This window comes from Rattus rattus, chromosome 2 (genome assembly GCF_011064425.1).
Source record: "Rattus rattus isolate New Zealand chromosome 2, Rrattus_CSIRO_v1, whole genome shotgun sequence".
NCBI lineage: Eukaryota > Metazoa > Chordata > Mammalia > Rodentia > Muridae > Rattus > Rattus rattus.
Window position 1 is genome coordinate 41227684 of NC_046155.1, and position 19580 is coordinate 41247263.

The 19580-nt window shown below is 48.4% G+C and overlaps 2 protein-coding genes across 2 annotated transcripts in view; one reads left to right on the top strand and one right to left on the bottom strand.

Moving 5' to 3' along the window:
* Pi4k2a (phosphatidylinositol 4-kinase type 2 alpha) overlaps positions 1 to 6226 on the top strand; it is a 28046-nt gene extending 21820 nt beyond the window's left edge. The window contains exons 7-9 of the mRNA XM_032891988.1: positions 442 to 575; positions 959 to 1018; positions 3987 to 6226. Of these exons, the coding sequence (XP_032747879.1) occupies positions 442 to 575; positions 959 to 1018; positions 3987 to 4148 (356 nt within the window). The 3' untranslated portion in view covers positions 4149 to 6226. The remainder of the gene's footprint in view (positions 1 to 441; positions 576 to 958; positions 1019 to 3986) is intronic.
* Positions 6227 to 7269: 1043 nt separating this feature from the next.
* On the bottom strand, positions 7270 to 13311 carry Avpi1 (arginine vasopressin induced 1). Its single transcript, XM_032891989.1, has 3 exons — positions 13095 to 13311; positions 8743 to 9027; positions 7270 to 7842 (listed from the first exon to the last, which is right to left on the bottom strand). The coding sequence occupies exons 1-3, from the start codon at positions 13217 to 13219 to the stop codon at positions 7683 to 7685; spliced, it is 570 nt and encodes a 189-aa protein (XP_032747880.1). The 5' UTR covers positions 13220 to 13311; the 3' UTR covers positions 7270 to 7682.
* Positions 13312 to 19580: the final 6269 nt, after the last annotated feature.

Here is a 19580-nt window from a genome sequence, read left to right on the forward strand (position 1 = left end):
TTTCTTATCTTTTCATATTTTATTTCATTTGGGTCTCTGCAGATAAATTGTTGGTGCCCTGTCTTCTTTGTTGTGCTCCGTACCACATTGTAACTGAGACTCTGGAGAGGACAGGAGTAGTCACTAGCGTCCTTTGTACTGCAGGCCCTCATCTTCAGGGCCATCTGAAAGTCTAGCAAGAAGTTGCATCTGGATAGGTCTGTTTGTGGAAGGTCCTCTGTCACCCTTGACAGAACTCTGAAATTAGGCATCTCTGGGTGTGATGTCTGAGTCCTGTGTTTACTAGTTGTGCAGTCTTAGGGTCAGCCACTCTTGAATGTGGATTTTGTTGGTGATGTATTTCGGGGAGAGTTGTTTTGCTTTTGGAATACCCCTGATAGAAGACCGATGATGGGAGACTTTTCCAGCACCAGCTTTGCTGTGCCCCTTTTCTCTTTTCAGATCCTTTTTACTGGGCCTGGTTGCCACAGGCGAAAGTCCCATTCTCTCAGGAGATCAAAGATTTGATTCTTCCAAAGATTTCAGACCCTAACTTCGTCAAGGACTTGGAGGAGGACCTATATGAACTCTTCAAGGTCAGCCCTTTGGAAAAAGGCCGTTCTTTCTGGTTTTTCTTCTTAGACCTGACACAAGCCAAGAAGGATATTGTCTTACACCATTCTCACTTGAGTTAGCCAGAAGAGCAAGGTTCCTACATGCCAGCTGGAGCTGGTTTGGAGGGATTGAAAGAAGTGTCAGCCCTGGCAATCCGAGGGGTGGGGGGAAGGCAGGAGGATCAAAAATTCAGCATTCTAAGTGGGACAGGAAATAGTGAGTGTAGTTACTTCCCAGCCTTCTGCTTCCTTTCTGTGTACTGAGTAAACTACTCCTAGAAACTTACTGGGGAGAAAAAAACTGGGTTCCTGAGGGGCATTCCTTCACACGGTTCCATCATCTCCCTGTTGCCCTTCTCTTGTAGAAAGATCCTGGTTTTGACAGGGGCCAGTTCCATAAGCAGATTGCTGTCATGAGAGGTCAGGTAAGCCTGGGACATCCTCCATTGTCTTTCTCTCTGGAAGGGTTATATCTGCTCATGTAGAGCAGATGGAGCAGGATTGTGTTTGACACCCTGTTCACTGTGTGCCATATGTAATTATGACTCTGCCCTAAAGTACAGGAGAGGAAAGGTAGCCTTCCGCAGTTTCCTTCCTGTTCCCTAATGTTGACACCAGGCTTTGCTGAAGTACTCATTGAGTGCTTAGCCCTGTACTAGTTGCTGTGTGCATTATTAGTAAATAAACCAGCACACTGGCCTTGAATCGCTCAAGGCTGCATGCCGTGATCAGGGCAGTCACATCAGTTACCGGTTCTGTGATGCTGGGCAAGGCTCTGCACTTCCTTGCTTATAAAATAGGGTAGTGACTGGGCTGTGCTCTGGTGGGGACAAGTGCATAAGAGAATTCATGGTACGTGGTAAGTAAAAATACTGCGGGGCACATGGTGAGCATGCAATCACTCGTCATAGTTAGAGTTTCGTGTTTGAGTTACAAGTTGTATTCTTCCTTTCTATTTCATCTTCAGAGGGAGTATAGAAACCTGGAATTGTCAAAACTGTGTAGACCCAAGCATGGTGGTGCACATCTGTAATTACAGCACTCAGGAGGCAGTTGGATCTCTGTGAATTTGAGGCCAGCCTGGTCTACATAGTGAGCTCCAGGGTAGCCAGAGCTATGTATGTAGTTAGACCCTATCTTAAAGACTAAGCAAAATTGTAGGGTATTGGTGTCATAAGTATCACTTAAGGAGAGCTCAGCACTGAAGGATACAAACTGATCAGAGTGCCTGGCTCTGGAGCCTGGTGCTCCATTGCCTGCCCTAATTAGATAGAGTTTTGGAAATGGTTGTAAATAGAAAGGTTAATTTCTTGAATCCTTTTTTTTTTTTTTTTTTTTTTTTTTTTTATTTGCCTGGGTTTCTTTGTGTAACTTCCCTGGCTTTCTTGGAACTCAATTTGTAGACCAGGTTGGATCACACAGATCCACCTGCCTCTGCCTCCTGAGTGTTGGGACTAAAGGTATGGGCTAACATGCCCCGATTCTTGGATCTCTTTCTTTGTGGCAGGTTGTTGTATAGGCCATGCTGGACCTAAAGTTACTGTGCATTCCAAAACTTTTGACATCCTGGCTCCATTTCCCAAGTACTAAGAGATGACGGGTGTGAGACTATAATGATCTTACTAACTTGAATCTTCAAAGAATGTTTTAGTCTTTTCACCACAGTATTTATTTAACTTTCCTGCCATTTAGCTAAAGGCTCCCAAAGAGAGTCTTTGGGCTTCCTGATCTCATTTTTTTTTTTTTTTTTTTTTTTTTTTCGGAGCTGGGGACCGAATCCAGGGCCTTGCGGTTGCTAAGCAAGCGCTCTACCACTGAGCTAAATCCCCAGCCCCTCATTTTCTTTGGAAATGGGACAGTCAAGACATTTTAAGAGCTGTCATTTATTAACCTGTCTAAATACCAATATTCTGCCTTTCCAAGTAAATCATGGGCCAGTGAGGCTGGCACAACTTAGAAAGCTACATTGTATCACAGGCCTCAGCATAAAGAACTGGCTTGCTTCCTAAGAGAATCTTGGTAGTACCTCTTCTGTCCATATCATACCTTCTCCAGTCATTTCGCATCTCAGTCTCTTGACAACATCGTAGTAGCCTTCCCATTTTACCCAATTAGGGTTACCATCTGTCTAATAGGGGTAAAGCTGGAGAGAATGGCAGGTGAAATTTTACCTTCTCTCTACCTGTGTTCGTAATGTCTTTAGAACAGTTTCTGCAGCAGGAGTGTTATTGTAAGCAGAGGAAGCATTGGTTTGAGCATAGAAATTGAAATCTGATTGCACACTCGGGCAGATCTACGGTGTGTTCTGGCAAAGGACAATGGAGGGGAAACTTGCAAGGAACCCAGCAGAGTAGTCTGACTTTGTGTCACTTGTTTTGAAACTTTTTGGATCAGTTGATAGACCTGTGGGTAAATAATCATAGGGTAGGACTGACTCAGATAGTCATAGTTTGCTTAGTCACACACAGCCAATTTACCTACCCTTCAAAATGACAGGACCAGGCATGTGGGATACTCTGAACCTTTGGGAGGCTCAGGTGGGAAGGGCTTAGCTGATGAGCGCCTGCCTGGTGTGTATGAAGCTTTTGGGTTGTAACCCAGCACCACAGATTTTGAGAGAGGATTACAAGGGCAAAGGGGATTCTTTTCAGCTTTCCCATGTGATGATTCCACATTCCAGCCCCACGGCCATGCAGTCTGTCACTTGGAGCTCTCCCCATCTCTCAGGTCCCATTTTCTAATTCTGTTGTCTTAAAGGGCAAAGAAGTATTTGTTTCCACTTGGGGTTATAATGTCTTCTTTGCTTGCTTGTTTTAAGGCAGGGATACAACCATATTGTTGGTCTCAGATTCCTGGCCTTCCAGCCACCTTCCTGCCTTACGCAGGCAAACACAGTTTTTAAAACGTGTTAATGAGGTTGTACCCACTGCCATGGAGAGCCCATTCAGATTCCTGCTTTCTTCTTTAAAAAATTCAGTTACTTTTATTTATTATCTGGGTATTTTGCTTGTGTGTTTATCTGCACCCCACTTGTATGAATGGTGCACATAAAGGCCAGGAACAAGGGCCAGACCCGCTGGAACTAGAAAAACAGATGGTTCTAAGCACTGAGAGTTGAGCCCAGATGCTGTGGAAGAGCGGCCAGTGCGTTTTAAGTATGAGCCATCTCTCTAGCCCCCACATTTTCAAATTTTCATTTAAAATTCTGTGTTTATATCTGTGTATATTTGTGCATTCGAGTGTGGTGCCCTCTCCATCCTTCCATTCCTATTTTGTAAATGGCTACTTCCATGGTATTTCCACCGGCTTTGTTTGACATGAAGGATGGTACTGTCTGCAGAGGCAGGCAGAGAATACTAGGCCTTTCACCTTTTTTTTTTTTTTTCAATGCAGATCCTAAATTTGACCCAGGCCCTAAAAGACAATAAGAGTCCCCTGCACCTCGTCCAGATGCCACCCGTGATTGTTGAGACGGCCCGTTCTCATCAGCGGTCTTCAAGTGAATCCTACACACAGAGCTTCCAGAGCCGGAAGCCCTTCTTTTCATGGTGGTAGCCCAGAGGCAGGCAGGCAGAAGAAATCCTGCAGGTGACAGGCTGGGAGAAAGCCTGGAGACCCAGGTTCCAGGAAGCCAGAGAAGCTGGTGCACAGCAGAGCCTTTCAGAGCCCTTCCTCTTTGCTTGCCACCTCCCTCAGGGCTTTCCTACCCACAGGGAGAAGCACAATCAGGGACAGAGTGCTCCTGGACCTTTAGAGTGTTGGGGAGGCTGATGTCCAGGCAAGGAGCCCAGGTGGCTGAGAGGATCAGCTCCCTCCTAGCTTCTGGTGGCTGGTTGGGAAAGTCCCATCTCTCCCTGACATCTCTCCACCCAGGTTCCCTAATATATTCTGCATCAGAAACAAAACAAAAACAAACAGATTTAAATGCTTATAGGAAAACCCATATTAATCCTCTGACATCAGAAGCCCTTAACCTAGAACCTAAATTCGCTCAGACACAGGCGCCCTGATACCTAGCAGTTGTTACTCCATGAACTGAGCTGTCAGAAGCCCATCGCTGGCCCAGAGACAGAAGCCATTCCTTTCTGGTTTTGCCAAATTGACCCTCCTCTTGCCACGCTGGTACTGACTTCTTGTGGCAATGAGCAGGTTGTGTTCTGCATCTCTAAGAGGCTCTGCACACAGCCTTTTTCTCTGCCCTGCTGTAACTTGCCTGGTACTGAGCTGAAGTGGGCAAGGCTAGCCTTGGCAGTTGTGTTCTGCTGGGAGTGGTTGTGTAACACGGAGATAACTGACATAGCCTACTTGCATGCTGGGTGCTAGGAGGGTTCTATGGGGAGCCTGGCACAGCCTCACTCCTGGTCCTTAGTCCCATCCTATCCTACGTTTCTGTTACCCTATTTTCCCCATTCTTAAGTGAGGAGTTCAGTTTGAATTCTGGAGTGGCTCTCAGCAGGGGTGTGGGTCAGTAGGTTCATGAGCAGCCAGGACAGCATCTCTGTTCTTCCTGTGTCACTGCTGCCTGGAAAAACAGACCTGTGTTCTGCCTCCTAACTGCCGTGCCCCTTGGCTCCCTGCCTTCTTGTCCTGGGCTGGTTTCTGCTCAGCTTCTTGAAGAGAGGCCTTCAAACAGTCCCCCAGTGCCTGCCCAGCTCAACGTGCATCTTCCTGCTTCCATGTCTCCTCCCTTGCCAGGTGTTTGAACGCTTTCTACACCAAAGCAAAGAATTGGCGTCAGGAGGGAGAGAAAGGGGGCCGCGTGTGGCTGAGAGGCAGCAGAAGTGTTCACACCCTATGCTGGGGACCCTTGAGCATTCTCACACACTGCAATTGGTCAGTCAGCCTTGGAAAGAAACATCCTGAAGGCCTGAAAAAACCAAAGAACAGGAGTGAGGAGCACAGCTGTGCCTGCCTCAACTGCGTGCCTGGCTCCCATCGCCCAGAGGCGGGGCAGAAGACACAGCCCTCCATCAGGTGGAGCAGACTGCTCCCTGTCCATTCCAACCCAGGAGCCAGCCTGCTCTGGGCTTCCACTCAGCACCATGAATCTCTGAGCACTGGCTATGCATGCCCTGTGGACAAAGTCACTGTTGTTTGCCCGATTTGACAATCCCATCCAGCCCATGTGGACTCTGGCCTCAGAACCACGTCTGAGAGAATCCCTGCCTCCTCCTCACAGGAGCCAGCAGGGGTCCAGGGTTCCTCACAGTTATCTTCACACCAGCCTGTTGGCGAGACTCCCCACTGGAGTGCTGGAGAGAACTTAGTGCTGCACGAGACTCTTGTGTCCTGTCCTGCTCCAGATCAGGTCTGCCATCAGGAGGAAATTGGGTCCAATGGAAGAGGGAGCCAGTGCCAGGCCTGGTGGGCAAGGGTACAGGCAGCCTTCTCTGCTTCCCTCCCTTGAAGCCTGTACTCAAGTTGCCTTGAATGTGGACTTGGGAGTGCCAGGAGCCCAGAGTGCCAGGTACTTCAGAACAGCCGTCCCTCTGCCAGCCTAAGGCCTGTCCCCTATGTCTAGGAACAGAAGCTGGTTGGTGAGCGCTGCTGCCCTATTCTTCTAATGCACTGTAGAAATTGTATGTATTGTATTTAAATCATTGCAAATGTATGAATAACAAATTCAGTTCTGACCTCTTTGTCCAGTTTTCTTTGTGGGAAGACAAGGTAAATGCAGTTTTAAGGACAAAGACAGACATCCATGGAGTTACAGAGACTTGGCTCTTGAAAACTAAGTGTTTTCATAAAACATTGCAAAAGCTGGCCTGAGTCTGCATTGATAGAACACACACTTCTTTTGGTATGAATACTTACTTCAGATTTTTCTCTGATTGGGACTCTATAGTATTTGTCCTGGCTACTTCCTTAAAGTCAGAATTCGGGATTAGGTATAGAGCAGTGGTTCTCAGTCTGAGTTGCAACCCTTTTGCAGGGTGTTGAATGACTGTTTCACAGGGGTCTCCTAAAACCATCGATAAACAGATATTTACATTATGATTTGTAACAGTAGCAAACTTAAGTCATAAAGTCATGAACAAAGTAATTTGGTTGGGGATTACCACATGAGGAGAACTGTATTAAAGGATTGCAGCATTTGAGTACCACTGGTTTAGATGCAAATTTAGGAGAGGTTGGCTTTTATCCTTGGCCCTCAGAGGTCAGTCCTGCCATATAGGCACATCACTGTCCCTGGGGGTGGGGACTGGCAAGGAGAGAGACGTGAACACTAACGAACACATACATGGTTTGGGATAATGGGCAGAGCTCTTGACTCCTAGGCTACCAGGCCATTGTGCTGCAGTGGGTAAGAGAGATTGATTAGTCCTGTGCCATCCCACCCTTGAAGGTACTGTCTGAGAGATGGTGCTCCCGACAACTACTCGCACTACCTAGGACCCAGTGCCTCCGTGCCCGCAGTGTGGAGCTGACATGGGCTGACCTGCCCCCCCCCCCCCAATCTGCTCCTTTGGAGCAGGCCTGTCTGCAGAGACCTCATTTTTTTCTTGCAACCTACCCACCTCTGGAAGAGAAAGCTGTAAGACCAGGATCTCCAGGGCTTGTAGTTTAGAAGCACAAACATCCAGCCCAGATTTATCTCCTGGAGAATAACCCTGTCCTTCCCTATCTGGCTACGTCTGTTTTGAGATTCCCCTCTTCTATAACAGATTCAGACAAATCTTGATGCAAATGTTTTTATTTTCCACTTAAACAAGTTTCCCCTCTGCACTGGCCTGTGGCACAAGACTGAGAGACTGCTGGGTGGTGACAGTAATTGTCAGTGGCAGAAACGGCGAGATGCTGCATTTGAGTACATATTACTTTTATTCCAGGGGAATGCCATGCTGCCCAGTTACACTGTTAGATCGGAAAGGCTGATGCGTGGGCAACCTTGGTATTGCATCACTTGGTAAGAACAGGTCCCACAAGTGCAGTCCAGCACATGCTGGTTCTGAGCTGAACTGAGGGCATTCTTATTACTACTTTCTTCACCTAGACAGGGGCCTGCTCAGATGTCCTTCTTACAACTCCATGAGCCCTTTGGCGAAAGTCCCTGCAGTATTTGGGGAGGACCTCCTCACCCTTCACAGGTCAGTGTCTGATCTGGTGGAGGTAACCAGTGGGGCCTGGCTTATTCCAGTTTCGGTGGACTCTAGCACTTGTCCTCCGGGAGTTCCCAAACTGCTCACTGGAAGCCGTGTCAGTGGTGCTGGCCTGTGGGTCGGCCGCTGTAGAACCGGGCTCTGGCACTCTGTGGAAACAAGTGTGTGATAAGCCAGCGTCAGCACGGAGAGCAGGACGGAGTTTTGTCACTATAAAATGAGACTGACTGCCCCAAGAACTGTATGACACCTTTCCAAAACAGGGTGGGGCTGGACGGGTGAGACACTCGAGTCTCTCCCATCTTTTTGTTCTCCTCAGGACAGGGTTTCTTCTTACAGCCCTGGCTGTCTGGAACTCACTCTGTGGACCAGGTCTACCTCGAACTCGCAGGCGCACCTGCCTCAGACTCGCATAGCCACCACCGCCCGGCTCCCACCTGCTTTTTCTGCCTTGCATTCATGGCACCATAAGTCAGGTATAAATGACATCAGTTGGTGCAAACAGTGAAGACTCACTTGCCCTGTCAGACCGGATGATCTGTTCAGTCTCTGCTGTTCAGACTATGAGGGAAAGATCCTAGGGGAAGACATGTAGCGATGGCTTCAAGGCCGGGTAGTCTACCCCCGAGGCTCACTATTCCTAGGCTGGCAGTGACACGGGCAGAGGTAGATGGTCAGAAAATCTCTACTGCTTTGTCACCGTAGGATCTCCACGTAATCTTAGACCATACTTCTTTATTTAGTTCCCCCTAAGGTTTTAACCAGGATTGCTTTGAATTCTTCTACTGGTCATTTTATTTTTCTTTCAAACAGGACTCCTTTCTACCTGGCCGAGAGTCACGGAAATAAGGTAGTGCTGCTTCGACTGGGCTTTCCTCCTTAGGGAGATTACAGGGTCATGTGACTCTCACAAGAGCACCAGCACCACAGCACTAGAAACAGGAACAGTGAGGCCAAGTCACTGGCTCCAGGCCACACAGCCAGAGCAGTGGAACAGGCAGCCCTTGTACCTCCACCCTCAGGCAGCCCTCCAGTCCCAGGCACTGTACCTGAGTCGGCTGCAATGGTTCTGTCTGGGCGGCCGTTTCCTGCGCAGCCTCCTCAGCGCCTCAGCTACTCTGTGGTCCCCTGCACATTCCCAGATGATCTGGGCCCGCTCCTCAGCCAGCTGGTCCCCGCTGCGCTGGAACAGGCCCTGGATCTGCACCAGCTCAGCATCCTGGAAGATGTTGGCAGAGGCCTGCTTGCGGCCCCGGCCCCGGGGCTGAGCTGTTGAAACCTGCCACAGGGGTGGCTCGCTCACCACAGAGGCTGGAGTTCCCATCACAGGTGCTCTGCAATGAAAGGCAGACATGAGCACTCCCACAGCCGTCCTTCAGAGGCACTGTCAACCAGAAGCTGGCCATGTATTGGACAAGAGCGAGTTAAAATACATTCACAGAAAAACACGTACATATTTACTAAAAATTGGCAGAGTGTGGAATGGGGGCTGAGAATATAGCTCATTTATTTCAGAGTGTTTGCATAGCATGCATGAAGCACTCCCCAGTACCACATCAACTAAGTATGGTGGTAGAGGTCTAATTTGGGAGGTGGAGACAGGAGGATTAAAATACAAAGTCAGGATGGGAGAAGTTAAGAGCACTGGCAGCTCTTGCAGAGGCTGGAGCTCAGTTCCTGGCGTCCACAGGTCTGCTCACAACCATCTGTAATTCCAATTCCAGGGAACCTGATGTCCTCTGGCTTCTGCAGGCCCCAGGCATGTACACATACATGCAGTGACTCAAACACCACATGAAAAAAAAACCTTAAAAAGCTAGAAAACCATCCTTAGTCTGGGGCCAGCCGGGACTACATGATGCCACGTTTACAGAAAAAGTGACACAAATACAAGCATTTCCAGTTGGTCCTCAACCTGCTCACAGCAGTAGCCCTCCCTCACCCTCACCTGCTGGTCTTTTGTTCTCTGGAAGAGTCTGAGTCATCACCCCCTTCAGAACTATTACCCCCTCCCTTGTCTGGCCTTCTGTCCACCTCATTATTCAGACACATTATTCCAGTAGTTGCCATGCTCACACTGTCCTAGTTTCTATCCTAAGAACCTCACTCTTTTCAAGACCTACTACCTAAGATAAACCCACAGAAGGCATCCAGGTAAAATCATAAAACTTGTATCTGTACCTGGAAAACCGGAGTAAAACCTGTCTCTCAGGCACTATTACAGAGCCCACTTAGAGCCCATGTGGTAATTAGCCCCCAGGAACGTGTAGCTCTATATGTGTTCTATAAGAAAAGATAAGTGACCAAGGCACGCTTTGAGGCTGAGAAAGAAAAGGCAAGCGTGGGTGTTCGCTGTGCACTGGCTGATGGGCACGACATCACTAATGCTCAAAATAACCCCAGAAGATAATACTGCAAAAGCAGCAGAGGCGGGGGGGGGGCCAAGCTGGACCTTCTTGTCTTTTGACTGTGGTTTCCAGTTTAAACCACTGGGCCTGGTGTTTTCCCACTTCCTTTCGTTTCCATGAGGAGTGAAGGGCATCAGTTATCCCACAGGGTTAAGTCTGTGCAATGGTTAGTTCAGTCACCAGTGTCAAGGCTGTGTGCTGACTAGATGACATCATCCTCAGCTTTGAACCGCAGGCCCTTTTCAGAAGATCTCCAGCTTCAACTAAGAATTCTAGGACTGCAGTGGAGCCCGGCACACAGGGTGCTGGCATGTGACTCAGACTCAGCTTCTAGCCCTGGTTCTGCCACTCAGTAGTTGATAGGCCTCAGGAATGCCCGTCACCTCTGGGCTGATTCCGTCTGCTGTTCTAGAGCAGGTTGACGCTGACCGTCTCAGCGCTGGCACTGGTGTCATCAATGCATGACAGGGACAGGCCTATATTGAAGGATAGCACTGCTTGCCTGCCCCTTGTGGGCTGGGAGCTGCATGTGTGGACAGGTCTAACTAGCTTCCAGAAAATGCCTCAACTAGTAGTTAGCCTTCTCCTCCCCACCCCTAGCCTCCCTGAAGACCAGATACTGTTTGGCTACAGTCAGTGGAAGGGTCAGAATCTGGCAGGAACAGAACACTGCTAAGCGGTCAAGCCCTAGGTAGCCTCTTAGGCTGGTCTGGGGTGGTAGAAGAAAGGGTGATGTCCCTTTTTCAGAATCACCAATCTCGTGTTCTCTGTAGAGCTAGCTGACAGACCAAGGATCGACTAGCAGCCTTTTGGCAGGAAGAATAGGCTGCCCACTTTATTCCAGCTACAGGGCTACAGGGCTTTCTAATGGCCAGGTCCCAGTGAGCTGAGTACACCCAAACAAGAAACCACCAGGTAGTCTAGTGTCCAGCACTTAACAACCCCGGTGCTCTATGAACTCTGGGAAACCTTGACCCCTCTAGATATGGAGGCCCCTCCCTGGTGGGAAGCCTTACCCTGGGAGTCAGACAACAGAGTGAAGCAAGGATTCTAGGTAGGGCCAGATGGTAAACATTAGGAACACTGATAAAGTGAGGGTCAGAACACTTGGTAGGAGACACTTCCTGCCTCATTCAGTAGGTTCAATCATTAATCGCTTCCTAATTTCTTGGACAAGACCTTACGCCAAGAAGCTCAGTGCATACTTGAACAATGGTACATTTTAAACTGGGAAGTGAAAGCACTGGGCCATTAAGATTACAGATGGAACTTTCATTCCAGAGCTGACAAGATAAGCTCGGCTCTGTGCACAGATGAGTAAGGACTCATCGCAAAGCTACAAATGGACACGAGAGCTTAGGAATGAACCCCCTGAGTAAATACTGAGTGATGAGGATGACGAAGTTCAACTTATTTTTGAGTTGGTCTTTAAAGTAAGAACAAATGGGCTGGAGAGATGGCTCAGTGGTTAAGAGCACTGGCTGCTCTTCCAGAGGGCCTGAGTTCAATTCCCAGCAACCACATGGTGGCTCACAACCATCTGTAATGGATCTGACGCCCTCTTCTGGTGTGTCTGAAGACAGCTATAGTGTACTCATATAAATACGAATTAATAAAAAGAATTAAAAAGGGGTTGGGGATTTAGCTCAGTGGTAGAGCGCTTGCCTAGGAAGCGCAAAGGCCCTGGGTTAGGGGTCCCCAGCTCGAAAAAAAAAAAAAAAAAAAAAAAAAAAAGAAAAAAAAAACCCTAACTATAGAGCTCAACACGGGGCTTCTCTGCCTCAGAAGTGAAGAAACTAGGCCCTTATTCCAGACCCATTTACAGGCATGGCCTGAAAAACTGAACTAGTAGAGCAAGGAATAGCTCCTTCTGAAAGAATTCGAAAACCCCTATGGTGGCCGTGACGCTGACCACTGAGTGACCTTGGACAAGTCACTTTTCCTTGGCTTCATTTGTTCATCAAAACAGTGAGGGGGGAAAAATCCTGACTGGGTACAGAGAGGAAATGAGTGTCCATCCTAGTACCTGGCATACCGTGGATACTCAACATTGCACATTGCTTAAATGAAAAACGACGCCAAGGGAAGGCTATTTAACAGGGCTATATAGAACCATGGTCATGGTTAACACTGACAGATAAACTCAGTGGGCTTCAGAGAGACAGGCTCATCTGTGCACTTTTAAAGCCACGGTTTTACGACGAACTTCATAGAAGGAAGTGTGCTGTGTCAAGCAAGAACAGCACTTTTGAGGGCCTTTTGTTCCTCATGTGAGGTGGCACCTAATCCCCTCTGATAGCCGGCACTATTATTAAAGTCACTTTCCAGATGAAAAAGCTGAGCTCTTGAAGTGGTAACTTGCTCAATTCCACAAGGCTGGTAGGTGATCTCAGGCTATTAACCAGGTGGTTTGACCTGGGCGCCTACCAGTGTTTTCATTCTTGCCAGGTGGCTGGGGTGTTCCAAATAAACAAGGGGGCAGAAGGTTCTGAAATCTCTAAGACTCTGCCATCTTCATCTGGGGGTTTTGGAGGTCGCCACTGATTCACAGGCAGGATTCCCACACCAGCCTCTTCGCTTGGGAGTCAGAGCAAGCAGAGCTAGACCAGAGCTCCATGGGAAGTTAGGTTAGTGTTCTGTCAACCTACAGCCAGTTCCAGCGGACCCCCAAATCGGGATCCGGCAGCTAAGACACCTACTGTAACACCTCTCGGGCTTTAGGGAAAGGGCGAGCGCAGCTCTGGGCTTTCTGCCCTGAAGGTGATCACAAGGGCCAAGCAGAGGTGACTGGCTGGCTAAAAGCTTGGGAGAGGGTATCTTGGCCGAAGTTATAGGGCGACATCCCCCACACAGTGGGCCCCAGGGCTCAGAGGTGGCGGCTGACAGAGAGAAGCCCCAAGTGGATCTAGGGTGTGAGACCCAGTGGATTCCTGGCTGTGACCGTCGGCCCGCGCGCTCCCACGCAGAGCTGAGCCGGACCGTGGCCTACCTACCTGGTTGTCTTGGCTGCCCGAGGCGGGCGGAACGCAGCGGGGAGCCTGGCCGGGCCACCTGGATCACAGCCACAGTTCCTAAGAGAAAGCGCTCCGAGCCCCTTCCACAGCCAATCCTCCGTCATAGCCTTCCAGCGAGCAGCCGAGCCAACTTCGCCAAATCGAACACGGAGACTCCGCGAGCCAATCAGCTGCTGCAGAGGGGGAGGGACCGGCCTTATCCCTCCCTCTTCCCGTGACCGCCTCCAAATCAAGTGCGGAGATTCCTTGAGTCCAATCATCCGCGGATTATCGGCGAGGGGCGTGTCCTCCGGATCCTCCCCACCTACCCTGCCCACCCTCCCTCCCCACGCCCGGAGGAGCCCCCTTGATTGACGTCAGACCCGGGGCGGGCTCTGCTTGGCCTGCACGCAGGCGGGGTGGGGTCGCATTCCTGACACCGGGTGCGGCCGGAGACGGCGGGTCTTGCAGGGTACACGTGACAAATGCCCCTTTTCTCTGGGCCGAGTCCAGCGCGCGTGGCGTCGAGTTCCGCTGTTAAGATCCTTGTAACCTACAGTTCCTAAAACTCACTTCACCTCCCGGGCCACCTGGGCCTGCATTCAGAATGATTTTCAAATCCTGTAGCAACGGTGAGAGTTTGGGCCAGTTGTTACCTAAAGGAGGAAGTACTTAACAGTTCTTTGGACATCTTTCACTGCGACCCTTTCTAGTTCAGTTTCCTTGATGGGCAGTAAGAGAACTGCAACCCTTGCCTTGAGGTAGTTAACCTATCAACAGATGCTAACACTGAACCACCACTTGGTATGTGGCTACAATCGTTGTCACATGAAGCTGGAAGAAGGTAAAGAGGAGGCCTATCTTTGAGAGGCCCTGGAAGCCATGAGCAGGAACATAACCAGTGAAAGGAAGGAGCTAAAGTTTTTAGAACGAGGAAGAATAGACCTGGGTAGAATAAGGAAAAGAGCGAAGAAAGCACGCTGGAGCCAGTCCAAACCTTTTCTCCAGAGAGATGGAGTAAAGCTCTAAATAGCAAGGTAGCCATGATGGGAAGGCGTGGGGCAGGCAGTGAAGCCTGCTTGCATTTGCCGCTCTGAGGGTCTGTAAGCAAGGAAACTGAGTGATTTGACTTAGGAAAAGGCATTCTGGGGCCTTTACGGAGTGGCAGTAATGCAGTCAGCACTTTACATGTGTAAACTCATTTCCCCCGTGGTGTTAAATTTGCGTTTTCAGAAGTTGGGTTGGAGAGGACAAACGATTGCAGGGGCTCCATGCGGCTCTTTTCTTCTTCTTCTTCACCGCTGGACATCTGATCTGTGGACATTCTGAGAAAATGCTCTGCCACCGAGCTACTATGTGTCAGTTCTTGTCTGTCTGTCTACCCGGCTGTCTTCTATTTCATTGAGATTGAGATAAGTTTTACTTTGTTGTTCAGTCTGGCCTGGAACATCCATGCTCCTGACTCAGCCTTTTGAGTGCTGGGTTGATAGATGGTGCATGTATTGCCAGGCCCAGCAGTTAGGCCCGGAGAGATGCTGGTCTCCCTCACTGAGGGCTCCTGCTCTTGTCCAGAAATGTCAGGACAGGCGCCTGTCTGTGCTGCAGGTGTAGGCAGCAAGTTTCCCTGACTTTTCTCACGTCAAAGCTGAGCTGACGTTTTAAGTTTAGTTTCTCTTCTGTAAACGTTCCAGGTAGGGAAGAGAAGAAGAGGGCTGGAGAGATGGCCCAGTGGTTAAGAGCACTTAACCAGCACCCACATGGCAGCTCACAAATATCTGTAACTCCAGTTTCAGAGGATCCGATGCCCCTCTCTGTCTCTGAGGGCACCAAGCACGCACCTGGTGCTTATGCACTCAAGCAAATCACACAGGTAAAAAGTAACTTCAAAATGTCTACTAACTGGGGTTGGGGATTTAGCTTAGTGGTAGAGCGCTTGCCTAGCAAGCACAAGGCCCTGGGTTCGGTCCCCAGCTCTGAAAAAAAAAAAAAAAGAAAAGAAAAGAAAAAAAATGTCCACCAGCTGGGACCTGTGGGATCCTTTTTGCAAGGTGAAGGGGAATTTTCTGTTCTTCCTCACCCAGTGTCTAGCCCCTCCTTGTCCCTCTCTGCACAACACAAAACAACAAAAGAATATATCTCTATGGGCGGGTTGTCTGATATTTTTTTGAAGTTCTGGGGAAATGAAGAGAGTGAGAGATAATTAGATGAAAGAGAGATTCAAGAACAAGCTCGTCAAAGAGAAATTAGCCAAGTACATTCCTCTTAAGTGTGGCTTGGAAGTGCCAGGCTCTTAAACCAGAAGGATGGGTTTCTCAGCCTCTCAGCACACCCATGGTTAAAGGACCTGGGAATTCTGATGCCACCAGCTCAGATGGGTACACCATGCTGGAATCGGGGACTTGTGACTTCTGGGTCAGATGTGACTAAGGCAGGGTGGATACAGTTCTGCAGGCAAGTGCTTGGTGCTCACCACACAATGGGACTGTTTCCGTCGCCTCGGTTTTATGATTCAGAGTTTCTGATGAGCAGGCAGGGCACTCCCCTCGGGCATGTAGGCCATGAGAAACCTCGTCAGACATGGGGATATTGAGAATCGCAGAACAGTGCCGGAAACGGTAACTACCAACAAAAAGGGCCCTGTCGGTTTGTTTTGACCCAGTGTCTCTTCCTGCAGCTCACACAGGCCTCAAACTCCAGATTCTCTTGCTTCAGCCTTCTGGGTTCTGGGATTACAAATCTGGGTCACCATTCCATGAGCTTTATGGGACCCTGTTTAAAGGAGGTTGGCACTGAGGAGTTTCCCTCTAGGGTCATTCAGACAAAGACTTGCTTTCATCCAGGGCCCAGATTAAGGTGGTTTGAAGGGGACAGGTGAGATGGCTCAGTGGGTAAAGGCACTGCCACCAAAACCAAGCTTGAGTACCAGAGTTTGACCGGCAGGACCAACATGATAGGAGAGAACTGACTCCCACAAGTTGTCCTCTGATCTCCATACACCTTGACATTAGCATGGATATACACACACACACACACACACACACACACACACACACACACACACACACACACACGAGTACATCAATAATAAATAAAATACAATAAAAAATTAAGATGAGGATAATGAAGAAATCTTCTGGGTTGCAATAGACTTCAAAAAAAAAAATCTCTCAGCAATTAAGATAAATAAGACCTCTTTGGGGAGAACATCCAAACATCTGAGATGAACATAATATGAAAATTTAAAATACAGACAGGCCTTTGTGTGTTTTCCTGACTCTGATTTATTTTGTAATAGATACCCGTTTCCCAGCAGCCTTCAGTTCCCACTCAGGCTGTCAACAGCCGTGGCTTCAGGAAGACGGGAGGTAGCCTGGGGACACACGGGGCAACTCTGCTTTGGATTAGTTTCAGTTGGGGGCTTTCATCCACTTTTCCCCTGGGCTCAGGACCGGGGAGATGTTTGCATAAGGGCAAATGGAGCACGAGTTTGCCCTTTTGATTCGTGCTCCAGTGTGGTTCAACCTCGGGCTGTTTCCCCCGAGGAAAGTCTAGGAGAGGTTTGTGCTTATTCTTCCTTAAGCAAGTGATGGAAGCTTTCTGTGACTCAGCTCTTTCCCTAAAACAGGAGCGATTGAGGCTGGAGTCTCAGCTTCGTTGTAAAGGGTGACTTAGCATGAAAGACATCAGGGGTTCAGTCCTGTGTGCCATAAAATAAATAATAAGGTGATTAGTAAGAAATTTAATATGTGTGTTACCGTGACAACCGAAGGAAATACTGCAGCCTGAGTGCTTGGAACAGCCACAGACTGAAAATACTGTATTTTCCAATTGTTTTTCTGTCTGTCTGTCTGTCTACTTATCTATTGCGAATGTCTCATGTAGCCCAGGCTGGCCTCTTACCTTAATATAGAATCAAGGATGTCCCTGAACTTCTGATTCTCTTTCAGCACTAGTTTTTGTGGTACTGGGAATTGAATCCAGAACTAAATTCTGTAAATGCTTGAAAAGCAAATGGGGTACCTAAAAGTGGGAGAGCACATATAAGGTCTTATGTTTTAAGTCCTGGGATTTCAATTAAATAAAATAAAGATAATTTTATTTTGAGATAGAAAAAGTAAAAAAACACAAGAACATTGTAAAAACATGTAAAATCTCTCTCCTCTCTCTCTCTCTCTCTCTCTCTCTCTCTCTCTCTCTCTCTCTCTCTCTGTGTGTGTGTGTTGTGTTATGCTGGGATCAAACCTAGGACCTTCTAATGCTATTCATGTATTTGCTATGGGGCCACACTCCAGCACAAATACTTGGCTATTTTATATAAGAGACGTGAGCACCTACAGGTTATTGTATTTATAGGGGCTGTTCTCACCTCCCATCCCCCACAGACCCTGGGAGATCCCTGATCTCCCTACAAATGCTAGACTAGCTTCAGACCCCCTCCCTGATGCTCCCTGCCCTGCAGCCATTGGGGTTCTTAGGCACCTCTTGTTCCCAAATGCTGGGACTTGCTCACATGGCTTTCCTGGTGTGAGAGAGTGAAGAGAATGTTCACCTTCGGCTGACGACAGTGTAACTCAAGTCAATTCTGTGTGGAGGGCAGAGGACAATTGTGGGACTTGGTTCTCCACCGTGGGGATCATGGGTATTGAACTCAGATTATCAGGCTTCCTGACAAGCAACTTTACCAATGAGCCATCTCCCCAGCCACGATTCGGCTTCTCTTGATACATGATCACGGGCAGACTGTTGCTGTGGCTTGAGTCTAAGACGTCTCCCACAGGCCCATGTTTTGAATACTAGGTACCGAGTCTGTGTTACAATTTTGAAGGTTCCAAGCCTGCTGGAGGAAAGGCCTGGCTGGATGTGGCTCTAGAGGCAGACTTTTGAGGGACAGACTTTTGAAGGTTTTTACCTTTGTTCACTCCAGCCTGTTCTCTCTCTGCTTCCTGATTTGCTGCCAGTGGACTGAGCTCCTCCTGTTCATCTTCCCTGTCCTCATGGACCAAAATCTCTCTAGAACCATGAGCCATAAAAAAGACTCTCTCTCTCCACCGGAAAGGTTTCTATCAAATATTTTGTCATGATGATTTAAAAAAAAAAAAAACAGCTACTATCACAAGATACCAAAGACTGGATGGCTTAACAAGAGACGCTAATTTTCTTTTCTTTCTGTGAGTTTGTGTTGTATGTAGTGTGTGCGTGTTCAGGTGTGCATTGGTATGCATTGGGTATGCACTGGGTGTTCATTTGGGTGTGTATTGGGGGTGCGTGAACCGCTGGTGTCCTGCATGTACTGCTCACCTTTAATTTTTGTTTATTGATTTACTTATCTTTCTTGGAGACAGAGTCTCTCACTGGCCTGAAACTTACCTTGCCTCGTGGACTAGGCCGGCTGGACTACAAGCCTCAAAGACCCACCTGTCTCCACCCCCAAGCACTGGAATTGCAAACGCAAACATCCAAAGCTTTTCCGTGTGCAAGCACTTGACCAAGTGAGCTTCCATCCAACCTGAGAAATTTATTTTCTCACAAGTCGTGAGGCTGAGACGTCCAAGTTTAAGGTGCCAGGTGAACCCGTTTGTGGTAAAATGGGGGGTTGGTGATGGACGGATGGCTCAGTGGTAAAGGACAATTCCTTCTCTTGTGGAGGATTTAAGTTCAACTTCTACAAATGCCTATAACTTAGCTCTAAGGCATCTAATGCCTCTTGATTCCATAGGCACCTGCACTCAGCTGTACATACTGGGGCACACATGTACACGTATACACAACTTAAAAATAATAAAATAAAAGTTTAAAACAAGTGGCAAGAACTCTGGTACTGCCTTCCTTATAGATGGTGACCTGCTCTTATGGGGAACGGAGGGGAAAGAGGAGGGAGGGAGAGGGAGAGAGAGAGAGAGAGAGAGAGAGAGAGAGAGAGACAGAGAGAGAGAGAGAGAGAGAGAGAGAGAGAGAGAGAGAGAGAGAGAGAGAGAGAGAGAGAGACAGAGAGAGAGAGAGAGAGAGGGAGACAGAGACAGACAGAGAGACAGAGAGAGACAGAGAGAGAGAAGAGAGACAGAGACAGAGAGAGACAGAGACAGAGACAGAGAGAGAGAGAGGAGAGAGAGAGAGAGAGAGAGAGAGAGAGAGAGAGAATATGAATTTACTACTATCTGGGATGAAATTGGGAGGAAATGTTTCATGACTTGTTTCTCTCCCTCCCATTTCTTATGGGCAAATCTTACCAGTCAAGTCCAGTTGAAAGCCAGAGAAAGGAGCCTTCTGATGTGGTTGAAGTAGGTTGTCCCCCTGTCCCCCAGAGGGCAGGTGCAGAGTAGTAAACAGTGGAGAGGGACCAGGAAGAGGACAGAGAACACGGCGGGCCAACTGTGTGGTTAATATGAGTGTCAACTCGACAGACTCTAGAATCACCTAGGAGACTAACCAGCAGGCATCTCTGTGAGGAAGTATCTAGAGTGGGTTGAGGTTGAAAGATCCCCCCAA